The following is a 22,237-nucleotide window of genomic DNA, read 5'->3' on the forward strand; positions in this document are numbered from 1 at the left end:
TGTTTATCAATATAAACTTCATTCTGTTGATATTCCAGCAGGAATTTTAAATAAAAATTAACTATCAAGATCATTAAATCATTTCATTTCTATTTTTAAACTTTTCTTTTTTTACTGAAAACAATAAAAAAAAATGTAAGCGCGTGCGCCGTAAGATAAATGAAATTTCTTTGTTCGCGGTGTTCAGTACAAGATTGAATAATATTTTTCAAAATTGATTATTCAAATAAATAATTCAATCTAAAACCGTGAAGACTACTCAGTATTAAATGGAAATTACAAAAAAATGATCATTTTTTTGAATCAACAAAATATTATTTTTAACTTCCCGCTTAGAAAATAGTAAATTTTCAAAAATTCGGTAGTTATTATTTTGGAATATATAAATATTATAAATTAATTTGTTTTTTGGTAACTAAGTGCCATTATTGGCCGCATCTTATTTTGTTTCTAAATATTTTTCTTCATGTAAATTATTTATAAGCTTACAAATAATTTCGATCAACTGAAAATAGTGATGATATAAAAAATATAATAAATTTCAATTTCAAACAATTTAATCACGATGTACAAAACCAATTTTCTGGACAGATAAATAAACAATATAAATAAAAAAAAAAGTTCTAACGTGCAAAAATAATCGACAGAATATCGGATACGAGAGGTAATTTTTCACTTGATATCCAATAGCTTTCACAATATTAAAAGCTAACGCAAACTCTCTCTATATATATGTATATATGTGTTTTTTATAATAGATAAGAGGGTTGGTACTACTCCCGTCTCAACGCCATTCGTTTTAACTCACTCGCTCTCGAAATCGATATACTCAGATACTCGATAAGAGTTAAGACGAAAGAGAAGAAGACTAGTAGGACCCGGATAATTTGGCGGTGCTTTCTATACTCCATCGAGGCTTATCGATAACTTGAGACGTGTTTGAGTGTGTCAATGACCTCGTTCGAACCCTTATTCTCAATGTCCAAGAACCGACCCTCAACTCAAACCCTCTAGTATAATTATCTATTGGCATAGATTGACGATGATCTTTTTTATTTTTTTTTAATGCTTGTTTTCAATTTGGAAATGAATATATTTTCAAAAAATTACCCGCTTTAATTTATTGGCTATAAAGTTAATAGAAATGTCAATAATTTTTACGGTCGTTTTGCATGAAGATAGTCGATAGCTCATAAAAAGCTCGTGATTTCTCTCGACATAAGAGTTAAGGGTAAATTGCCCTTAGTTACGAGTTCTTAAGTGCCGCTTAGGGGAATTCCAACCCTCAATCTAACATCCCCAGACCCTTGAAAATTATTTCATGTTAACTCATGGCTCTGGCATCTAATCACGGCTGCTATTTGTTGCATTTATGTTTATTTATTATATTAATTATAAGGAATTTGAAACAACAGAGAGTGGAAGAGAGAGAGAGAGAGAGAAATAAGCTGAGAAATTAGTAATTTATTGGTAAGTAGCTAACAGCATAATTTAACGTAACATCTCAACTAGCTGAGAAGATTAAATTCAGGTGTAAGGGATGCTATCGGAGAGTGTTACCATGGTTACTAATTTGTTTTGTGTCTACATTTATCTGCCCACCAATTGACGAGCTTAAGTATCATAATTATGTTTTTTATTTACGAAACAGGTTAATCATGGGTATTCATTTTTATTATAATAATTTAATATTTTGTCAAATAGTAGAGGTGTGTGAATCGAATTGAAGAAATCGTATTTCCGAATGAGTTGATAAATTAAAACTATTTGAAAATTTTCAAATTAATCGTAACTTTTCAAAATATTTGGTTCGAATCCGAGAACTCGGATCAGCTTTCGAATATTCAATTTTCGTTTAATGGTGAGCTTAATTTTTCTCAAGTAATTAGAGTAATTATCTCGTAGATTCGTGTCTGAGTTCTACTGACTTCTGAAAAAATTCGAATTATTGAAAAAAATTTCATAATTTAAAGTCATTCGAAAGACAATTTTCAAATTGGTCCGAAATTTACGAATAATTAGGATTTTCAATACACGGAAAGAAAATTATGGCAGCGGTTCCCATAATTTTGTGAAATTTTTTCCTATACCATCATAGGAATAACGACCATAAATTATGGGAGCGGTTCCTATAATTATAGGAATGTTTCCCATAATTATAGGAATAGTTCCTATAGTTATGGCAATGATACCCATAACACTATAGGAATGGTTCCTATAATTTATAGGAATACTTTCTATAATAGTATGGGAACTATTCCCATAATATTATGGGAATGATTCCCATAATGCAATTGGAATGGTTCGTATACCATTATGGGAATAGTTCCCATACTATTATAGGAACCATTCCTATAATATTATGGGAATGGTTCCCATAACATTATGGGAATAGTTCCCATAATATTATAGGAATAGTTCCTATACCAATATGGGAACCATTCCCATAATAGTATGGGAACCATTCCTATATCATTATGGGAACCATTCCTATATCATTATGGGAACCATTCCCATAATAGTATGGGAACTATTCTCATACTATTATGGGGATGGTTCCCATAATATATGGGAACCATCCCTATAGTAGTATAGGTACTATTCCCATACCATTATGGGAACCATTCCCATTATGCATAGCAAAACTTCCCATAATTTTCTTTCCGTGTACTCGATTTTCGGAATATTTGCACTTCTATTGAATAGTTCATTTTAAATTTGAAAAAAATAACCGCGAAATTCAAAAACTGACAGTCAGTATTAATTTCAATACTTTCATTTTTTGAATCCTTTGAAACTTTTAAGTTGGAATGAAAAAAATGCAATTCATACTTAAGAGAAGAGACCCAATACCCGATCACTCGTATCTGTATGTTTATATTTACTAAATCAGACTAAATATAGATATACAAATACATGATGATCGGGTACTAGATCTGTAACCTCATATAAAATGATATTTTTCTAATTAAAAGAGATATTTAAAACGTAATATACCTCATTAAAATATAAATATATACAGTTGCAAGTAATTGCTACTTCAAAAAGACTAAAGTCGAGTTAATTTAACGCATTTTAATTTTCAGCTTTGTAGTATACGTTCAACTATAGGTTCTCTTTGACATGCTCACCAAATTCAATACATATGCATGTATGTTCTCAAGCCTCGTTATTTTTGTTATGATGGTCTAGAAGCGTAATAAGTGTCATACAAACTGGCAAATGCAATTTAGTCGTCACGAGTAGTCGATTGCTGACGAGTTATTAAGCATGCGCAGTTAAGGTTAATGTTCTTTGAATATATATATGAACAAAGAGTAAAACATCAGACAAAAAAGGAAATGAAAGAAAATTAAGTAATATTATAAGTCAAATTTCTCAAATTTTGAAGCTCAAAAATTTTCACATTATGAAATTTTTGGTAATTATAAGAAAAAAAAAGTTGGAATCTATTTTGACTGAAGAATTTTGAACAACATTCTAAAACCAAGTGTGTAATCAAAATTAAGACACTTGCCAAAAAACATTGAAACGTCATAAGCAATATATATGTACTCGAAAATCGGAATGTTTTTCGCGAATGGAAAATGAATAAACAAAATGAAAAGTAAAAAATGTCCTGGGTCAACAAAATAACTTGATTTTGACTTTTTTGACTTAATTTTGACTTAATTGACTTGATTTTGACATATAATGTTTTGTTAAATCAACTATCTGAAGTTCTCTATCGAAAATAGTCGTTGTCTTTTTTTACCCTCACTCTAAGAAAACGAGCCTAATTTCATATCATGACTAAACACTAACATGTATCACAAAATATGTATGTATGAAACTTTTTATATAGATTAATTGGAAAATCTACCTCCCATTTCAGCTGCCGAATGGCTTTTTTTTTTATAATAATATGACTTTTTTGACTTGAAAACTTAAGTCAACTAAATCAAATCCAAGACAACGTGACTTTACTCTAACTTGGTTCGCGTAAATCGGTACTAAGTAAGACAACTTAGTCAAAATCAAATGTATTCTCATATCTTAAGAATGGTATCAGATAATTTTGTCCAAACTTTTCTCTGAAATAAAAGCCCTAAAAGCAAAATAAAGACACAGACCCGATGCTTTACTCTATGATCTAGCGAAGTGCACTTCAATTTTATAGATTCGTCCACTGGAGTGCGAATAGAGAACCGAATGAAAATGCGTTTTAAAATGTGTTCTTCATGTATTAAAAAAATAACTTGAACTTGACTCGCTTTTGTCATTTGTCGTTATTTTATTGACCCAGGCTACTGGATCTAGATTTCTGAAATGTTTCGCATCGGTGCTAGAATGTCAGCCGAAAATTTCAGGTCACCAACTACCCCTGCAGTCACCCTTAGGCAGTCAAATTACATAAATTTTTTTCATTTTCATTGCGCGAAAAACGCTTCGATCTTCAGGCACATCAATCTATAGATATTTATGACACCACGAAACGTGTTTTAAGTGACCACAAAAAACTATATAGTTTTGCTTATGGCCTTAAGCATACACGGAAAGAAAATTATGGGAAGTTTTGCTATGCATTATGGGAATGGTTCCCATTTTAATATTTTTGCTAAATATGGATTTTTTTTCAATGTTTGAATTTTTGTTTCTGAACTTAATCAAAGTTCTGTGTATTGTAAGAGTGATTGCCACACTTTTCATTAAATTAATTTTTTCATGATAGTATGGGAACCATTTCCATAATATTATAGGAATGGTTCCTATAATGGTATGGGACCTATTCCCATAATATCATGGGAATGATTCCCATAATTTATAGGAATATTTCCTATATATTATAAAAATGATTCTCATAATATTATAGAAAGTATTCCTATAAATTATAGGAATGGTTCCTATAATTATAGGAATCATTCCTATAATTATAGGAACCATTCCTATAATTATAGGAACCTTTCCCATAATTATAGGAATAGTTCCTATAATTATGGGAAACATTCCTATAATTATAGGAACTGCTCCCATAATCTATGGTTGCAATTCCTATGATCATATAGGAAAAAATTTCACAAAATTATGGGAACAGTTTCCATAATTTTCTTTCCGTGTAGAACATATTTAATGTATGTTGAATAATCCACTTGTTTTTAGAGTGAAGTGGTAAAAATAATTTGTAAAGTCGAGATAATCAAGTGTAACGAGTAAGTAAAAAATTTAAAGCTCTACACGTAATCATTATACATTACAAAGCACTACGGGACACACAAAGCTTCCTTTTAACTTCTCTAATCTTTTAGATCCTTAAATTTCGCATAATTATTTTTATTCATTAATTCTCCCTTCTGTCTTTGTTTCTTTCACTGGGTACCTTTTCACTTTCAATATCAAACGTAATTTCGGGACACTCGTCTGTTCAATTCAAGTTCAACTAACGATTCATTATTCATCGTTAGTTTTTTACCCTCCGGTACTTATCCACTCAAAAAGTCAAATCAATAGTAAATAAAAAAATAAATAAAAAAAAGTTTAAAATGAATTTGCGTTCATTACTAGTGACAATTTATACTTTTTTTTTTTTTTTATGTTACTGAGGATCGGCTTAAATGTCAATTATCGTGTGTTGATGATGCTTTAAAAGAGTAGGTGTCAGACTATTGTTGAAGCCTTTGACACTGTTTAGTTTTAAATGAGAAAAAGAATGAGATTGAAAGAGGTCTGAGAACAAAAAGTAAACAGCATCAATAATCATTGCTCTATGAAGTGAAGCTTGGCCTTATTCTATACTAGACAATTTCTCGTCGATAGACCGTAGCTAAATGCTTGCTCTAAATTCTTCATGCTATTTATTCTATCATTATTATTATTATTATTATTATTATTTTTTTAGTATACATAATAATAATATATATTTATGATGTACGTGAGAAAAAATTTGATGACATATTTTTATAAATAAAAGTATAACGACGATAGAAAGTATGTATTTTATAATTAAATATCACTATAATTATAATTATTATTTTCAAAATAAATTACTTAATTATGGAGTGTTTCAAATTTCGATTTTTTTTTAACTTCCGACAGCAAGTGAATCATTTTAAATTTAATGCTTTTTATATTTATTGTATAATTTTATTGAATTATTTATAAAATACCTGGTTTCATTTATAAAACCATCAAATTAATTATAATGACTACTGATACCTATAATGGTATCAGTAATTTAGTTATTGACTTTAGTGGGAAAAGAGAAAATTTTACGTTTTAAATCACCGTTAAAATTGTGGCGATAAAACAATTTAATATTTTCAAGTACAGCCAGATAATTTCACGGTATTTTTTACATAACGTATTTATAGAAAAATTATTATGGTAATTGCGCCATAAAGACATTATGGAATTATAGTGAAAATTACTGATAATGTACTTTTTTATAGACAGTTTTTTTTTCTTTTTTTTTTAAATTAAACAATTCATTTTTTACTTTTTTTAACATGAACGAGGGAAAAAAATTTAATAAGATTACACGGAAAGGAAATTATGGGGAATTTTGCTATGCATTATGGGAATATGTCCCATAATGGTATTGGAATTGTACCCATACTATTATAGGGATGGTTTCCATAATATATGGGAATGATTCCCATAATAGTATGGGTACAATGCCTATACAATTATGGGAACCATTCCCATAATGGTAGGGGAATAGATCCTATACCAATATAGGAACCATTTCCATAATTTTAAGGGAACTATTCCCATAATTTTATGGGAACCATTCCCATAATAGTATGGTAATAGTTTTCATAATATTATGGGAACTATTCCTATAAAATATAGGGTTCGTTCTTATATATTATGGGAATAATTTATTTAAATTATAAGAACGATTCCTATAATGTAAAGAACCATTCCTATAACGTTATCCGTAGCATTCCCATAGTTATGGGAACTGTTCGTATAATTATAGGAATATTTCCCATAATTATAGGAACAGTTCCCATAATTATGGAATGGTTCTTACAATAGTATGAGAACTATTCCCATAATTGTACAGAAACTATTCCCATAGCATTATGGTAAACATTCCTATATATTATGGGAACCATTCCTATATATTGTGGGAATGATTCATTTAAATTATAGGAACAATTCCTTCAAATTATAGGGATGATTCCTATATTATAGGAACCATTCCTATAACGTTATGGGTAGCGGTCCCATAATTATGGGAACTGTTCCTATAATTATAGGAACTGCTCCCGTAATTTATGGTCATAATTCCTATGTTGGTATAGGAAAAAATTTCGTAGAATTATGAGATCCGTCTCCATAATTTTCTTTCCGTGTAGGGGTATGCGAATCGGGTTCGAATTGAATCAAATATATCTATTCGATTTGAATAATTTGAATTTCCAAATTATTCGTAATTTTTTAAATTATTCGGCGATTTTAGAACTATCCAAAAATTTTTGAATTATTTGTAACTTTTCAAATTACTCGGTTCAAATCAAGAAAATTTTGGTCAGCTTTCAAATGTGTATTCAATTTCTATCTAATGGAGAGCTTAGTTTTTGAAGTAACCAAAAATAAGTGTTTCGTAGGTTCGTGTCTGAGTTCTCTTTACGTCTGACAAAAATTTGAATTATTCGAAAAAATATTACAAATATAAGTCGTTCAAAAGAAAATTTTTGAATTGTTCGTAAATTTACTTATAATTTGAACAGTGTCCCATTATTCAAAAAATTACGAATAATCAGAAAAATATGAATTAATCGAAATTTCCAAATGTTCAATTCGAAGTTCGGATCGAATATTTCAATGCGATTTGATACGAATAATTCGTAAGTTCGAACTATTCGCATACCCTTAGACGCGATGTAAAATTTTAATAATAGATGAAAAATAAGAAAAGAATTTTATTAAAATAAAATTGTAATTTAAAATGCTACGATTCTTGCATCTACATTTGAGTATATCTATGTATATGTAAATAAAGATGAAGATATTCATAAAGTTACGATTGCTTTATTGGAATGTATAATCATTCAAAGAGAGATTAAATTTAATCTATAATTTAACGACAGGAATTTTAAATTCTCTACACACTATATTACTGTTATTAAAATGTGTGCTGTATGTATTGCAATGTTATTATTTATTGCGAGTATAAAACATCTTATCTTGTGGTTTTAAATTTTCACTCGGAATTAAATAAAACCGGAGACAAATAATTTTATAGTTTATCCTGTGTAATTTAATAGAAATTTATAAATTACTGTGTGCTGTACTAATATTAACTTCCGCTTTAATTTATTCAATATTTCAAATTTTTTTGAATGAAAAATTTATAAATTTAATTAGAGTACAATATTAAAAAAAAATATATATTTCAGCGTCAAATATATGTTTCTTTTTTTTATAACTTTAAATTATTACTACGTCATTAGGGATTTAAATGTTTTTTAATTAATTAATAAAAATTAATGCCAGGTATAAAATTTTAAAATAAATTAAAAGTGAGTGAATTAATATTTACTCAATAAAAAAAAAATCTTATATTTGGATTTAGAAAATAAATATCAATTAATCACCAGGATAATTTATATTTAAAATGATTTAGTTGTTTCGCATGAATAATTTATTTAAAGTAAATAAATAATTTAATTGTAATAAATAAATGGTAGCTGACGTAAATATAAATATATATATGTATATATTAAATATTTATTAATTATATTTTGACAAACAACAAAAACCTTCAAATCTACGAAATAAAATTTATAATTAAGAACTCAATAATAAATTACACTGATAAAAAATACTTTTGTACAAACAATAATTTCGCAAGTAGTAACTCAATAAAAAAAAAAATGGTGGAAAATTAAAAAATGCACACGTTAATCCCTCATGATAATTATTAATATATTTTTTTTTTATTGTTTAAAATTTTTTTTAATTATTTCACTTTTTTTCTCAGGTATCGCTTTTTCTTTTTTAATCCTACTGTCATATTAGTTCTGCTGCCATTGATTGAGGAAAAAAAAATAATAATCATAAAATTGAAAAATAGCAGCTAATTTTTTTATAAATTACCGGTTGTAAGTTTTTTTATTAATTACGATTAAACAAAAAAACTTTAGATAGTGATTTTCAAAAAAATTCTTGCGACAAAAAATACAAAGCTAATAAAAAAAAATCGGTCTAATTTATCACATTTTTCGAGAGTTATCGCGGTTCCGAAGATTCGTACAGGATAATTTACAGCGCTGGTTTCTTGGATTAAAGTAACTTAATTTTAAATCAATGGAATAATGAATCGACTTAATACCCAGTGGAAATTAATCCTTAATAAATTGTCTTTGTACTAGTATATAATTTAATCTATCTTAGTGTAATCAAAAGAATGTATAAATGATTCAAAGTGAGTGAATTAGTCAAAAAATTAAGCTCGATCTTAAGACACACAGCGCGTCGCGCTTGAGGTGTGCAAAAAAAATAATTGTATTATTAATTTCATATCGAACTTGAAAATTCATTTTCCTGACAGAAGAAAAAAGAAAAAAAGATCAGCAAATTTCGAACTACAATTAAATTGCTTCGATTAAGAAAATGATTTTGAATGAAATTTTCAAATTTTTTGACCAAAAATACACTAATGCAAAAAATTAAAGGGGCAGAAAAATTTTATAAATTTTTTAGTGATTTTTGTAAGGCTGTAACTTGGTAAAAAATGATCGTATCGAGATTTTAAAAAAAGCATTTTACAGCTTGAAACCAAATTGAAGCTGAATAAATTTGCTCTTCGGAAAAAAAAAAAAATTTAGAAATTTTTTAACTCGCGGTATTTCTCATGTTTGCGCAATAAGCGGAGCTTTAAAAAAATTTTGAAAAAAATGCACCAAAACTAGAGATTTCACGCTGTAAAATGCTTTTTTCAAAATCTCGATTCGATCATTTTTTACTAAGTTACAACCTTACAAAAATCACTAAAAAATTTATAAAATTTTTCTGCTCCTTTAATTTTTTGCATTAGTGTATTTTAGATTGAAAATTTCCAATAGCATTATTTCTTCCGGGGAGGAAATACAGTTTTTAAAAGTTATTTTTTTTCTTAGCATAACAAACTTATTAATTAATAAAAAGTACAAAATTTTTCCAGTAAATAATCAATGAAAAATATTAAATGTATGTTGATATTTGAAGAAAAGGAATAATAAAATAAAAATTATTGATATTGATTCAAGTGATGGACTGGTTGCTTTAATAGAAATTTGTAGAAAACATAAAATTTTTCCAAGTAATAAAAAAGTACATAAATAATTATAAAGTTTATTCTACCTTGATTATTACTTCAGTCTTTAGTGACTTCCGTTTTAGGCGGTTGAACTTCCGGAACACGCAGATGTCGCTCGTAAAGCATATAGTAGTGTACAACTCTATAACGCACGTATGTTATGTCAGTAGATAGTTACATACGTTGATATTTACCGTATCTATATACTACATACTATACACTACGACGAACACCGTTAACCTCGTGGTTACTTTTTTAACCGTCTCTTTCACTCTCTTTCTCTGTTCTCAGATCCCGAGTCAATGTAAGTTACCGCGTAGCCAGATAAAGTGGTTTACACACTGAAATATTATACACTCTTATTTAGTATACGTGCCAACTGGTTTCATTCGCACCATTGCGTAAGTCCACCATCGTATATATCGTATATACATGTCTATGTATGTGTATATATTGGATTATTTTTACATTTAAGAATATGGTACTGATTCTTAAGAATGAGTAATGCACATAAGGACACGCCCTAGGACCGCGACCGAAATTTTATTGCAAACTCTCATTGTAATTTTCTATTATTTTTTATGCTAATGAAATTATTTCGATTTTCAAATGTACCTGAAGATCGGAACGTTTTTCACGCAACGAAACTGAAAATAATTCATGAAATTTGTGTCTAGAGGCGAATTTAAGGGTAGTTGGAGGTGGCCTGCCATTTTCGGGTGACGTGCGAATCATTTCCGAAATCTAGATCCAGTAGATTTTTTACTGTTCATTTCTTTTTTCTCATTTTTGTTCCGCAAAAAACGTTCCGATCTTCAGATATATATTTTCAAGGATAATTGTTACGAAAATTTGTTTTATACGAATTGTTATTTATTTACTCATGCACATAATTTCAAAAATTAAAGCATAATTTTTAATGAAAAAAACAATGACTATTTAAGAATATATGATTGATGTGATTACAGTTAGAAATTTTGTGCATTTGTTAAAAAATTATTTGGTTGAATTTTTTGTGTTGATTTTCAACACAGAAATCTGTTTATTCAACAAACCGTTTGTGTTATTTTAGTTTAACAGTTTTTTATGTTAAATGATTAGGAGATCTGTAATGTAACAAATTTCTTGTGTTATTCGAAAATTAACACAAAGTTTGTGTTGTTTAGCTAAACACCCGCGCGTTTCTTCATTACTATAACCAAGCAAAGCATTGTAGCAGCATTGTCTGCAAGGAAACTTGGATTATAATTGATTGACAATTAAATATAATTATAGATAACTTGAATATTTTTATGATTAGGTTCAATGATTTTTTAATTCTCATTTTACAGAGTAAAAAATATTGTGTTTAAATCAACACATTCTGTGTGTTAGAAACGGTCTACACAATATTTGTGTTATTTTTCAACACAGACTATTTGTGTTGAATTTCAACACAAAATTTGTGTTAAAATTTCAACACTTTTTTTGTGTTGATTTCAAAGTAACACTTAATAAATGTTGATAATATCGATTTTTATACTAAGTAATACTTTTAAAGTTTTGAAGAGTAAATCGATTAAAAATTTTAAAGTAACACAGAGAATCGTGTTGATTTGACACAAAATAATCAACACAAAAAATTTAACACGGACCGTTTTTAACACAGATACACAATGTGTTTTACTGTGTACGCGAGGATAATTCGTAGCTCCGTTTTTTAGAAAAATCACTGAAAATCTAACTAATTGTTTGCTAAATTGACATAAGTTGTACTAAGGGTAGATCAGTATACTTGAGTTGGTTAGATTATTTGCTTATATTTATTAGTTAATTTTGACACGGTCTGCTCAATTTACACAAATTTTCTGTCAAAATAACAGATTTTGTGTTCAATTATTTAACATAAAATTTGTGTTAAAGATCAACATAAACGCAATGTTCGATTAACACAAAAATTTGTGTAGACCGTTTGCCCCACACGATTTGTGTTTAATTTAACACCAAATTTTTAACTGTGTAATCTAAATATTGATTTGGATTTAAAATCCAAAAATTATCAAAATACATAATTAATTTTTTTTTTCAAATCTTAATGACTTAGTGATAATTGTGAATTTATTCGAGTCTTGCTATGAAATTTATCGAATTTGAAACTCATTAGCTTTGACATAATTTGATTTATGAACAATAAAAAAATCAATTTAAATGAAATATAGTAAAATAAATTGTAATTTTAATATTTATGAAATTTAAGACTTGAAATTTTAAAGTTATGCAAAAAAAGTATATAAAAAAATTGATTTATAACATGAATTTCTGACTGATTTGATCTTGTTAATAACTTCAAGCAATTTGCTTTCAATTTCAAGGAAAATTTTAAACAATATTGTTAATTAAAATTTGATAACAAGATGCTTGATGGAAACTATAGAGACGGGTTTAGCCGACGACTTTATAAATTAGTATAATCTTTTCACGTCATGACGAAAAATGACTAAATTAATGAACAAAAAATTTTAATGAAATAAATTTTTAATTTCACGATATGGATATTAAAATAATATTTATTAAAAATGTCTGGTTGAATCAGATTGCGGGTTAATTTTAAATATTATCTTTATGAAAATGAATATCGCGACATTTGATAAATTGAATTTAAATTTTTATTATTAATGATACAAGTTTATAATTGATGGAAATGTGTCAAACTAAAGTTAAACTGTTAACAGGCGTCACCAGACCTCGACTGCATTTTATGATTATTTACAACATATTTGTTTACTTTTAATCAATAGTTAAATATCAAACCGTAATTATCATTTCAGATTATCTTTTTTTTTTCGATGCGTTGTAATTCTTAATTTTCTAATAGAAAAATGAATAATTAGTTTTTACTTGAAATAATTTGTTATCAGTTTTTTATAGAAATATTTAATAGTGTGATATAGCTAATGACTTTTTTATTTTTGAATTCAAATAGTCATGAATAATAATCATAAAACCAATTAAATTGTATAATCTTCACATTGATAGATATTTTAAAATTATAATCGATGAATAAGCAATAAATCTAGACGGGAAAACTAATCGTGTTTGAAATGTTATAGTGTCATAGTAAAGCCGGACAATGTTGGCCCCCTAACGGAAATTTAAATAAACACATGCAAAAATTACTACGGACATAGTAAAGTTTGTGATCCCGGTTCAAAAAGGACAAGTTTTAGTTGTTGTCTTAAACTTAAGTAAAGTAAACCAAAATCAAGGCAAATTGGACATTTTTGACTCAAATAGATACTAAGTAGATCAAATAAGTCACAAGCAAGTCAAAATAGATGACAAAAACATTTGATTTCGATTTGCTTTTGAATAACTGAACCTACTTAACATTTGTACCTGAAGATCGAAACGTTTTTCACACAACAAAAATGATGCGTTGTAATTCTTAATTTTCTAATAGAAAAATGAATAATTAGTTTTTACTTGAAATAATTTGTCATCAGTTTTTTATAGAAATATTTAATAGTGTGATATAGCTAATGACTTTTTTATTTTTGAATTCAAATAGTCATGAATAATAATCATAAAACCAATTAAATTGTATAATCTTCACATTGATAGATATTTTAAAATTATAATCGATGAATAAGTAATAAATCTAGACGGGAAAACTAATCGTGTTTGAAATGTTATAGTGTCATAGTAAAGCCGGACAATGTTGGCCTCCTAACGGAAATTTAAATAAACACATGCAAAAATTACTACGGACATAGTAAAGTTTGTGATCCCGGTTCAAAAAGGACAAGTTTTAGTTGTTGTCTTAAACTTAAGTAAAGTAAACCAAAATCAAGGCAAATTGGACATTTTTGACTCAAATAGATACTAAGTAGATCAAATAAGTCACAAGCAAGTCAAAATAGATGACAAAAACATTTGATTTCGATTTGCTTTTGAATAACTGAACCTACTTAACATTTGTACCTGAAGATCGAAACGTTTTTCACACAACAAAAATGATGCGTTGTAATTCTTAATTTTCTAATAGAAAAATGAATAATTAGTTTTTACTTGAAATAATTTGTCATCAGTTTTTTATAGAAATCGCGTGCCAAATGCCAAAAGGGCGTATAAAAGTTATACACCCTTTTGGCTTTGAAGAACCAAAAGGGCGTATAATTTTTTTTTTTTGGTGCCAATCGTTTTGTAAACATGTTCTAAGCCTCAAAATAAAAAAAAAATTTCCAAAGCCAAAAGGGCGTATATCTTCAGATACGCCCTTTTGGCGTTAGTACATCAAAAATTTTTTTCTGCAGATCTTTACGTTTCGAGCGATTCTAAAAAGAATGGCAAAAAAAAAATTTTTTATACGCCCTTTTGGCATGGAACCCTATCTAACTGCTGTAATACGCCCTTTTGGCATTTGGCACGCGAAATATTTAATAGTGTGATATAGCTAATGACTTTTTTATTATTAAATTAAAATAGTCATGAATAATAATCATAAAACCAATTAAATGGCATAAACTTCAAATTGATAGATATTTTAAAATCATTATCGATGAATAATCAATAAATCTAGGAAAATAGGCAAATAAAATATTTTATCAATGATTCATTGAATGCACAACGTATTTGACGTTAAGCAAGACAGGATATTCAGTTGGATTGTCAAGGTACGTGTGATGCATGTCGAGAAGAGACGCATGACATGAACAAATATAAACATATATGTTTGTCTGTTGGATTGAATATGTAGGCGGATAGGTAGTAGTGAATGCCAACGCAGTGACGTTTGACTTATAAGTCTATGCTAGTAATATTGTACTCTCTACTGAGGTTTTATTATATACTGGCGCTGAAAGATATGGCGATTATGATATGTTTACTACATATAGTTACAATTTGCTGCCTCTGTATCCTCAGTATAAATATACAGGACTTAGTTATTATTAGACACCGATCTTATGGCCTTTTCTCAAATAAAATAATCCTCCTGATAGGTCAGTCCTTGCGAAATATTACGCGCAAATTTATATACCGAGCTTATAAATTCAATTATGCGATTGAACTTCAGGAGATTGGGCCGACTTTCATTAAAAACAAAATTTTCATACATTTGTACCTTTTTTTTTATCAAAATAATTAATTAGAGCGACTGTTAATTACAGAAATTTTTATAATAATTGATAAATTTTAATTTTGATATATATTTTTTTCTTGAAAAAAAAAAAAAATGTTTCTTTTTGAATGATTTAAAAAAAATAATAAAAGATGTTAAAGTGTGAATTATTGTCTTCAATATTCTATTGTAAATATATAGTAATTATATACATGAATCAAAATACTATAGTTTAATTTATAAAATGAAATAACAGAGTGATGGATGGTTTTATTTATTTATTTGCTCAATACAACACTCAATAATAAATATTATTAACGCTGTCACAAATTTTCACAATAATTTTTATAATAAATAAATATATGTACCTGAGGATCGGAACGTTTTTCGTGCAACGAAAATGAAAAAAATTCACGTAATTCGACTGCTTTAAGTAACGAGGGATAATTGGGGGTGTCTGCAATTTTCGGTTGACTTACAAGCATCTGTGCGAAAAATTTTGGAAATCTAGATCCAGTAGATTTTTTACTTTTCACATCGTTTTTTTATTTTCGTTCCGCGAAAAACGTTCCGATCTTCAGGTACATATAAATATAACTTATTACACAAAAAATTAACAATCAAAGTTTAAATTCTATTAAATAAAATACATGTATGTAAAAATATATAATTATTACACAGAAAAAAGGATTTCTTAGTGCAAGAAATATAATTTGAAAACTCGAAATTTCTCGAAACGAGAATAAATTTTTTTAGAGCAAGAAAAAATTTTTTGAACCGAGAAATTTTTTCTTGTCTCAAGAAAATGTTTGTTTTCAATTTATAATACAAAAAATTTCTAGCGCCAAAAAAATTTTTTTTTCTGTGTATAAACAACTGAGTACATGTGGTAAAAATGCGGTAACACTTCCCTTATTTTGGTCTACTGAAATTATTGTAAAATCTCAATTGTGTGAATTAGAATTATGTTCCAAAAACAGAAACATGTTTTGAAATCATTCGAGACCTCTCCTTACAAAATTTATCAATTTGATAACGTTATCGTTTTCCCGAGCAGGCATTTTTAATGAATCCTTTTCATAAGCTGATAAATAGTTTTGTCGTGCGAAAAGTGTGAAAAAGTTTCAAATAATTGTTAAATTAAAAAGAATAATACGCTCTAAAACCAAGTGTGTAGTCAAAATTAACACACTTGCCAAATAACATTGAAACGTCATAAGCAACCTATAGATATTTGATACACCATGAAACGTGTTTTGAATAACTACAAAAAAAAACTATAGTTTCGCTTATGGCCTTAAACATAGAAAGCATTAAATATGTGAAAAAATAATACACTTGTAACAAACTTGAATTTAGAGTGTAGGAGAAGAAAAAAAATTTCATCAATATTTAATTACGACGTCGCATTCGTCTAATGACAGAAACGATTCGTCTTTTAGGAAATACTAGTCTTTTTTTCATTTTTATTGGTATACGATTAGGTATAGGTCGATGCATCGGCCTCGTAGGTCTAAACAATTTTCGTAACATTAATTCGACACCGAAAACGAATAAAGCCGTGATTATAGTAACACCGACCATTATATAAGTATATTTCAAATCTTCGTTTACGATCTGATCATACTGTTTATTTCTTTTAATCCTTTCAATTTTTTTCATTTTTTTCAAACGATTATTATTTTCTCTATCCAAACGATTTATAAAACCCATCTCAAATGAAGTTAGACCGATTTCATCAAACTTTTTTTTCAACGCCCAATTCTTACGCGTCCAGTAGGCATATAATTTTGTAAAAACAGGATTTTTTGATAAGTATACATGTGATAAACGTCTACGTTTTACCAGTAGCAATTGTAAATCAGTATTATAAATACAGGCAATTGTTGAATTGGTTTTAAGATCGATTGTACATTGATGTAAAAAAAAATAATCACATGGGTGTAAATATTTCTTATCATCGTCAGTTACCCATATATTTTGACTAATCATATCCTCATGTAATTCTCGATCATAGTACACGTGATAGTTATGATCATACAGATTTTGTAACGTATCGATATTATGAGTTGAAGGGTTGGACAATAATGTCGATATTTGACCTTGAATTTCTGAACTCATCGAAAAAATAAAAAAAAATCCGGTAAAGAAAGTAATACGCATCGATAACCTATCGAGAGGCGTGAGTATTCCCATATTCAGTGACAAACTAAGAACATCCAATAACGATCGTGCAAAGTCAAAATTATTAATTATTATTATTATTATCGTAATTAGTAATAAAATTACAGTTGATAATATCAGTATTTCAAGACTATATTTATTGGATATCTCATTGGCTATTGAAATAAAACTTCTTTTTTGGGTTACTATTGAAAATTCAACTTCAAAATACTGAGTCATAATATCTGAATGTGTATAATTTGTGTTTGAGATAGACCATCGTTTATTGTTAATATCATAATTACCGTCAGCTAATACTTTTAAATATCCCTGTTTAACTGCATCGCGAGCAACATCAGGATGAAGTATATACTTTGCTGGTGTAATATTTAAAAAAGAATATAAAGCATTTATATATGGAAATATTGGACTTGAAACGATGTGGAAAGATGTGGAAAGATTTCCAGAATAAATTACATCATCGGAAGTTGCCTTTGGTAATTTAAAAAAAAACGTAGTCTTTACATCATGGCCGTCTAAAATTTTCGTTTTGTCAAATGTAATATTGTGGCAAATTTTATTATCTGTAACCAAAAATCAATACTGTACATTTTAGAACCTATGAAAAAGTATTAAGGCTTAGATTGGAAAAATAAAAAATAGTAAATTTTTACCATTAAAGAAAAGCTGGTTATATATTGTCCATTTGTTGTTACTATCTTTGTCATTTGTTGCAACTTTTTTCCACGGATGTGGTGCGAAACTTGTGAAGGGGTTGTAATTATAAATTATTAGAGTACTATTACTCGATTCATAGCATAAGAAGAATGATTTCAACAAATCCATTTTCCACAATATTTTGAATGTTTCGCTAGCATTTTCACAAGAGTTTCCGATAATAAAAAACAAGGATTCAATACTCCAGACACTCGTAGATTTTAATTTAATGAGAAGTGTTTTTAATTTTTCAATTGAGTTAGTAACCGACAAAACATACGTCGGATAAGATGGATTGTACACTTGGATTTCTTTGGGTTTAAAATTGTCGTTGATAATTATTGGAGGCGGCTTTATTGTTTCCCATGGAATTTTGTAAATATCGTCATACAAATCTTCAGTAATGACAACAGGATTTAAAATTTCAGTAAAACATAAGTCGAGAAGTTGCCTCTGTTGATAACAGATTAATTATAGAATGAAATCAATAATAATTAAAAATAAATAAATAAATTTAATTACCACTTGACGATAGAAATCGATCGCCGAGTCTTCCAGAGGTGAATCGTAAAGTTTTATTTTACTATTCGTCACTTTAACTAATAAAAAAATCACTATGATTTGTTTTAAATGCATTGGAAATAAATATAATTCAACAGATTCAGGTTGACTAATTTGTAATTTTACTTTTCATTGTCAAAGTAAAATAATTATTTCAAATATTGCAAAATATAATAAAGTATTGTATAGGAAATACGACTGATCACGCCAGGAAAATATTTGCAACTGACCTACTATGTGCAATAATACAGAAAATATTCGTTTCAATTGTCGTGACGAATTTTTAACTTTTAATAATAATCGATTTATGTATATCGCACACTGAGAAAAAAGTATAGTTGTCAGAAGCATCTAGAGTATTTTTAGTAGTAGATTGTTATCATACCAAAATGTATCATTAGATTAGCAATACTAGGTTTCTGCATTAACCATACTACTATGTTATACTTCCCATACTTGGTATTGTTGTTATAACGTTTCAAATTGTCAATATGCCAACACATAGTTGCCACAGCAACCATATATTTACAAAATAGAAAAGCAGACTATTTTAATCGACAGGAAAATCTTTCTTATGCGTAAATAAAAAAATAGTATGGAAATTACTTCATAATATTATTGACAGTTTCGACCGAATAACAATACGTAAAATTTTTTTCAGTGAGTAGATCCTAATTTCGCCAGAGGTAAAACAAGCGAGAAAGGGGAGGAAAAGAAATTTTTTCAAATGTACAGTAGTCAAAATGTCATATATATAATTACTCATATTATTAAATCATTGAATGAACATACTAATTTAATATATATTTATATTCATATTAAATGAAGTAAATAAAAAATTGGAAAATCCAAACGTGCACAACTTACGTGTTCATTCAAAAAGTGATCAATAGATGGCGCTCTTATATGCAGGAAAGTATTAGAAAAAAATAAAATAATAATAATGATTTAAAAAAGGCAGCGAAACTTTTTTATGAGTTGCCAGTTTCAAATTTTTATTAATTATAATGAAACCAAAAGAATTTGGATAGTGAGTTTCAAAAAGGGTTCTTCTACTTGAGAATTCAAGCGTAATTTAAAATGAAATAGATCAATCGGGTGTGTGTTTTTCAAGTTACTAGACATAACATGCTCGCTTCGCTCGCCTTTATTCTTTCAAAAATCCCGCCACTATCTCAGTCGACCAATCGACAAGCGAATAAAATAGTCACAGAAGTGACGTGAAACGATACGACATCCGACCATCAACTTTTTAGAAGAGGATATGTACCAGAAGATCGGAACGTTTTTCGCGCAACGAAAATTAAAAATTTATATAATTTGACTTCTTGAGAGGCAGTTGGGGTGACCTGCAGTTTTCAGCTGACATACTAGCGCATGTACGAAACTCTAGATTCAGTAGATTTTTTACTTTTCATGTTGTTTTTTGATTTTCGTTTCACGAAAAACGTTCCGAACTTCAGGTACATAAGAGGATTGTGTTTAGCAACATCCGTACATACTGACGGACATCACAGGTTTTTTTCATTTTTTGAATCATTATTTCCAAGAAAAGTAGCTCAAAATCGTGTTCGTTTGATTGATTAATGAATTATCTTTCCAATAGTACAAATTTCGTTCTAGCAAAGCATATTTGAATAAGTGTAAATATGATTTTTCCGTGGGTAAATCAGCTGAGACTGAGTAAGTGTCAGCTGAACACATCTCATTGCTTCGCAATTGAGCTGTGCAATTATAAATTCAACTTCTCAATTGTTAAAATAAAAAATACTTTTATTCCATTTTTGTAATGATCAAACAAAGAATAATTTTGTATTAAAAAAAAAAAAAGAAAATAAATTAGTTAGTCAGAGAGAAAGTACTAAAGTGGTAATATTGTAAGCATCATGAGCCCACGCATGATCTTCCATAAATTTAGTCCTACACTTCCTACACTCTGGAATGATGATGCAAAGAATAAAAATAATAAATAAATAATGAAAAAAAAAAAAAGAAATATGAGGATGAAGATGAGAGAAATGAGATGAGTAACGTCCTGAGCTAAGAGAATGATACGATGGAATGAGTAAAGAGACATACGCATTTGCTGTCTTTTTTTTTAAAACTCAAACAAAACTATATGTGCAGTACTTGACATGTGACTCTATCCTTTTTATTTAGCTGTTGGATGTTATGTTATGTTATGTTATATTATTACTATAACTATAACTATGAGTTCTAAACTGAGAACTGCAGCAGAACTATATACAAAACTAACGCCAACTAAACTCAACACTTCCAGGTACTGTGTGCACCAGTATCAAGTAATAGAAGTAGTCTACAGTTAGTCGTAAAGAACCACAACTGGATGTAACGAGAGTACTTGCAATTACTTGAGATATTATTTCGTTACAGAGAGTAATTTCCGCTTACTCCCCTTCCTCATAATCACTTCGTCTATTTATTATTATTAAAAAAAAAAATAATAACTTTTGCATGATAAATTATAAACTTAATGAGAATACGATATTTCATAAAATTTTCCGGGCAAAAATGTATTTTGATTACAATTTTTTGTTCGTTATCTGATAAAAGTTACTTGAATATGAATGAAACTAAAGTATCCGAACGTTGCTGCCCAACGAAAAATTTTTTTTTTTTAAATAAAAAAAAAATATCCCCTAGAATTTCATATAATTGATCTAAAAAGTATAAATGTTCATCACTAGGGTAGCGCATCGAGGAAAACACCCCCATAATCACCATAAACTCATGCTATCTCGTGATTTTCGTGGAAAAAAATTCAAAGCTATCTCTTCGAGTTCCGTGTGCCCTCTGTATCTTTCAGGGATTCTTAAGGATGGCGTAAGAAGTGTAAGAAAAAATCACCATAAGAATCCGTTCGCCGGAACGATCCTATAACCACCATAAACTCATGCTATCTCGTGATTTTCGTGGAAAAAAATTCAAAGCTATCTCTTCGAGTTCCGTGTGCCCTCTGTATCTTTCAGAAATTTTTAAGGATGACGTAAGAAGTGTAAGAAAAAATCACCATAAGAATCCGTTCGCCGGAACGATCCTATAACCACCATAAACTCATGCTATTTCGTGATTTTCGTGGAAAAAAATTCAAAGCTATCACTTCGAGTTCCATGTGCCCTCTGTATCTTTCAGGGATTCTTAGGGATGACGTAAGAAGTGTAGGAAAAAATCACCATAAGAATCCGTTCGCCGGAACAATCCTATAACCACCATAAACTCATGCTATCTCGTGATTTTCGTGGAAAAAAATTCAAAGCTATCTCTTCGAGTTCAGTGTGCCCTCTGTATCTTTCAGGGATTCTTGAGGATGACGTGAGAAGTGTAAAAAAAAATCACCATAAGAATCCGTTCGCCGGAACAATCCTATAACCACCATAATCTCATGCTATCTC

General features: G+C 28.5%; 2 protein-coding genes and 1 long non-coding RNA gene across 9 annotated transcripts in view; 1 reads left to right on the top strand and 2 right to left on the bottom strand.

Annotated features, from left to right (window-relative positions):
* The window catches only part of LOC130665876 (phosphatase and actin regulator 4A), a 215,155-nt gene that overhangs the window by 107,540 nt on the left and 85,378 nt on the right, over nucleotides 1–22,237 (bottom strand). The gene's annotated exons all lie outside the window — the stretch shown is intronic.
* The window catches only part of LOC130665880 (uncharacterized), a 91,472-nt gene that overhangs the window by 24,822 nt on the left and 44,413 nt on the right, over nucleotides 1–22,237 (top strand). The gene's annotated exons all lie outside the window — the stretch shown is intronic.
* On the bottom strand, nucleotides 15,708–19,052 carry LOC130665877 (uncharacterized). The gene is made up of 3 exons (XM_057466506.1): nucleotides 18,786–19,052; nucleotides 18,221–18,716; nucleotides 15,708–18,130 (listed from the first exon to the last, which is right to left on the bottom strand). Exons 1-3 carry the CDS (start codon nucleotides 18,897–18,899, stop codon nucleotides 16,776–16,778), a joined length of 1,965 nt encoding a protein of 654 aa, XP_057322489.1. The 5' UTR covers nucleotides 18,900–19,052; the 3' UTR covers nucleotides 15,708–16,775.

The sequence above is a fragment of the Microplitis mediator genome, chromosome 3 (assembly GCF_029852145.1).
Source record: "Microplitis mediator isolate UGA2020A chromosome 3, iyMicMedi2.1, whole genome shotgun sequence".
In the NCBI taxonomy this organism is placed as follows: Eukaryota; Metazoa; Arthropoda; class Insecta; order Hymenoptera; family Braconidae; genus Microplitis; species Microplitis mediator.